General features: G+C 52.5%; 1 protein-coding gene across 3 annotated transcripts in view; it reads left to right on the top strand.

Moving 5' to 3' along the window:
- Ca4 (carbonic anhydrase 4) overlaps nucleotides 1-2,389 on the top strand; it is a 9,083-nt gene extending 6,694 nt beyond the window's left edge. For 2 of the 3 annotated variants that reach the window (XM_008831131.3, XM_008831124.3), the window contains exons 4-8: nucleotides 218-363; nucleotides 479-577; nucleotides 686-752; nucleotides 862-1,025; nucleotides 2,019-2,389. In XM_008831131.3, coding sequence (XP_008829353.1) covers nucleotides 218-363; nucleotides 479-577; nucleotides 686-752; nucleotides 862-1,025; nucleotides 2,019-2,213 — 671 coding nt within the window. In that variant the 3' untranslated portion in view covers nucleotides 2,214-2,389. The remainder of the gene's footprint in view (nucleotides 1-217; nucleotides 364-478; nucleotides 578-685; nucleotides 753-861; nucleotides 1,026-2,018) is intronic. The other variant, XM_008831138.3, reaches the window with a different exon arrangement.
- The last annotated feature ends 1,718 nt before the right edge of the window (nucleotides 2,390-4,107 follow it).

Raw genomic sequence — 4,107 nt, 5'->3', positions numbered from 1 at the left:
TGTGTGTGTGTGTGTGTGTGTGTGTGTGTGTGTGTGTAAGAGAGAGGGAAGCAATCAGGGAGACTGTAAGGCAGCCAGAGAAAATATAGGCTGCACTGATTACTCCTTGAGACCCAGGCTCAAACCTGTGAAGAATGGAAGACTGGAGCAAGGGTGGGGACTGGGAGGGCTGAATGGAGGCCAGTGTGAGGACTTTGCCCACTCCGGTGTCCCCCAGTGATGGTGTTGCTGGGGACTGAGGTCTACATTGCTGAGGGAGGCCTGACCTCACAGTACCAGGCCACACAGTTGCACCTGCACTGGTCACAGGAGGTGGACAGGGGCTCGGAGCACACCGTCGACGGGAAACACTTTGCCATGGAGGTGAGGGACCTTTTTCCACCTGGTGCCTGGGCTGGGCTCTGGGCGCGTACCTGTCTTGAGCAAGAAGGGTAGTCCAGCCTACCACAGGTCTTCCCTCCATTTCCCCCCTTCCCAGATGCACATTGTACATGAGAAAAAGACTGGGACATCAAGCAACAAGAATGTGTTGCAGAACCCTAATGATAAAATTGCTGTGCTGGCCTTCCTGGTGGAGGTAAGACTCCCCTGCATGCCAGGGCACTGCCCGCCTCCTCCAGAGTTAGCTGCCCAGTCCCAGCAGCTCCTCCAGATCCCTCAACAGCCCCCTTCCCTTCCATTCCAGGTAGGGGACAAGATAAACAATGGCTTCCAGCCTTTGGTGAACGCACTGACCAGTATCTCCAAACCCAGTGAGTCAGTATGAGGGAGAAGACGGCTTCTTCCCGTAACAAAAAGGGACAGGGTGCTGGGACAACTGCTCTTAGAGCGCTATGTGTGAGGAACTGTCTCCCACTACAGATATGAGCACCACAGTGAATGAGATCAACCTGATGGACATGCTCCCCAATGAGGAGAAACTGAGGCATTACTTCCGCTACTCAGGCTCACTCACCACACCAACCTGTGATGAGACAGTCATCTGGACCGTGTTCAAGGAGCCCATTAAGCTCCATGAACACCAGGTACTCAGGTCTGGGGCAAGGTGCAGCTGCCCACAGCCTGGCTCCCCAAAGTCTTGCCTGTTTGCCCCACAGGTCCCTGAGTAGGGAGCCTTTGAGTCAGTCCCTTATTCACTGGGGGGAAATAGACAAGAAAGATCTGTCTGTAGCCTGGCCTGGTGGCACATACACATGCCTTTAATCCCAGTACTCTGGAGGCAGAGAGGAAGAGGCAGGTGGATCTCTGTGAATTTGAGGCTAGCCTGGTCTACATAATAAATTCTAAGACAGCCAATGCTACATAGTAAGACCTTGTTTAAAAAAGAAAGATGTCTTTGCTTCTTCCCTTGAGAAGAGATCCCGATGGGAGTTCATGGAGGGGTTGGTCAGACTAGGTTTTCAGAAAAGTGGGAGTTGATTGGTTAACACAGGGAACCAGGATGCAGGCAGAGTTTGAGGTTGACCAGTAGTTGCTTAGGTGGGAAATCATTCAAACATTCAACAAATGACACTTGAGTCACATTAACCCCTGGGGAGACAGCATGAAACCCAAAGGCCTAACATCCCTTCCTCATCCTTTCAGTCCATAACCGTGATTCTCAAAATGTCCCCAGACCAGGGGCATCGACATCTTTACCAGTGAGAATTTTCTAGAAATGTTCATTCTTGAGCTTACTCCTGACCTATTTTGGAGGTAGGGCCAAGTTATCTGGGGCCCCATGAGCCCCTGACTCTAGAAGTTTCTCACCTTAAAAAGCTACTGTGCCCTGGTAACAGTGATGATGACAGAGGTCAGAATAAATCGAAGACCTTGAAATCTAGAGGTAAGGGAAGCCAGTGGAACTCAGCTCCCCTCCAACATCACATTCTACATCTTTGGTTATTTATAGCATCCTTCAGAGATAGTGATTCTGAGCCCCTCTCCTTCCTGATGAGGCTCAGAGAGGTAAGGTGCCTGCTCTGAGGCCACACAGCAAGGAGCATGGCTCCACGTGCTGAGCCCTGTCTCTTCCACAGTTTGAAGCATTCTCCCAGAAGCTGTTCTATGACCAGGAAGAAACACTGACTATGAAAGACAACGTGAGGCCCGTGCAGCAGCTGGGAGACCGCCAAGTCTACAAGTCCCGGGCTCCGGGACAGCTGCTGTCCTTGCCCCTACCTACCCTGTTGGTCTCTACATTCGCCTACCTGATGGTTAGCCTCCTCCGATGATGGCTCACTTCTGGACACATGACTTCTGACCTCAACCTTTTGAGAACTTGGTTTCCTTTCCTTATAGTTCCTAGGTGGGATTTTGGGATGATTAAAATGTGGATATATGCTGGGCATGGTGGTGCACACCTTTAGTCCCAGCACTTGGGAGGCAGAGGCAGGTGGATATCTGTGAATTCAAGGCCAGCTGGGGCTTCAGGGACACCTTGTCTCACAAAGACCAAAAAAAAGGATATATATATATTTGGAGAAACTGTTTGCAAGTCTTTTTGTTTGTAGCTCCCCACAACTATCCTTGTTCCCTTCACCCCATCCCTGACAGGCCTTAAGACCTCTCCCAAACAGGTATGGTCTGGTGCCTTAACACCCTGCCTATGTAGGAATAAACCATCTATACATCCCCTCATACCCCAACCATAGAGACATGCTGAAGGCACCTTAGAGCACCAATACAGAAAAAGCCAGAGTTCTGAACCCGGCTCATCTTTATACAGTGGGGGAAACTGAGGCCCAGGAACAGAGGCTGGGTGGAGGCTACATATTGGAGCTAGAGCAGAGCCTACTGAGGGGCTGAGTGCCCACCCCTCTGTCCCAGATAGAGCGTAGAGTTGTGTGGAGTGCAATCTCAGCAGGGTGGGGAACAGGGATTCATTCATTTCTTATATATCTCTTGAGCATCTGTGTTCTGAGCACTGGGCAGGTGACAGGACTGAAATAGGAAAACTGCCCTCTGAGGCTCAAAAGGTGTCCAAGAGGTCAGAAGGCAGTAGGTGCTATGGAGACAGAGCAGGGAGGGCAGCTGCAATTTTGATGGGTGGTCGGGGCAGGGGCATCTGCAAGGGGGAGGGAGGCCATCTGGATTCAATCGCTCTGAGCGCCTGTCAAGAAGCAGCAGGGAGAGAGGAGGAGGGGGAGCAGAGCAGCAAGCTGACAGGCAGGGGTGGAGTGGGGTGGCACAGTTTCTCTGGGTCTTGTGAAGACACTGGAGACACCAGTGAGTTTATGCCCAGTGGCAGGCTGTGACTCTTCAGTGGTGCAGGGCTGCAGAAGTGAGAGCAGAGCAGAGCCAGTACCTGGGTTCTCAGGCTGATGTCCCAGGCAGGATCTGCAATGGATGGGACAGAAAAAGGAGTCCGAACTTAACAGGCTTCCTTCCCTGTAGTGGATTTTTCCCAAGGAGGGGCAACAGGGAGCCAGGTAGGTGGGGTGGGGGAGGGTGCGCACGGGGACACTGGGAGGAGGAAAGAAGGGATCCACAGCAGAGAACAAGCTCTCAGGGCAGGGCTGGAGTTCAAACCTTGGAAATTACAGACAGGGTCACAGCCCTTGAGCACATAGGAAGGCCAGGGGCAGGCAAGGGCCAGCTGGTCTGCCTGGGGCTGAGGAGAGGTACGTGTCCCTAGAGGAAGGTGCAAGCCAGGAGGACACAGTCCTAGAAGGCCCTGTTGCTGATGGCCTGGGGAAGAAGTCTGGTTGGAGAAGATAACCCCAGTCCCTGGCAATTCCTGGGGTGAGGGGAAATGGCTGCTCCCCCTCCTTACCACCCTCTTCTCTCCCTTTTCTATTTGTGACCAAGAATAAGTACCCCCTCCTGCTTCACCAGTGACCACACAGCTGGGGTAGGGGGGAGGATGGTATTGCAGTTGCCATGGCAGCATCAGGTAGCTTGTGTCAGCAAGGGGTGTGTGGACTGAACCAGTTCTTCATGAACTCATGAAGCCTGCAGGGGAGCTCAGCTGCCTCTTTCACGCTCAGAGCTCTTGAGGTCAGAACAATCATTCCTGCTTTCCATGAACAACCCCCAAATCCCTGCCCTCCACATGGCCTTCAATGAACAATGTGACAGCAGGACCAGGAAGTTCCAGCTTTGCTAGAGACTAGGGGAGGCCTGACT

The sequence above is a fragment of the Nannospalax galili genome, unplaced genomic scaffold, assembly GCF_000622305.1.
Source record: "Nannospalax galili isolate Female #2095 unplaced genomic scaffold, S.galili_v1.0 scaffold1430, whole genome shotgun sequence".
NCBI lineage: Eukaryota > Metazoa > Chordata > Mammalia > Rodentia > Spalacidae > Nannospalax > Nannospalax galili.
This window is presented reverse-complemented; position numbering and strand designations above follow the sequence as displayed.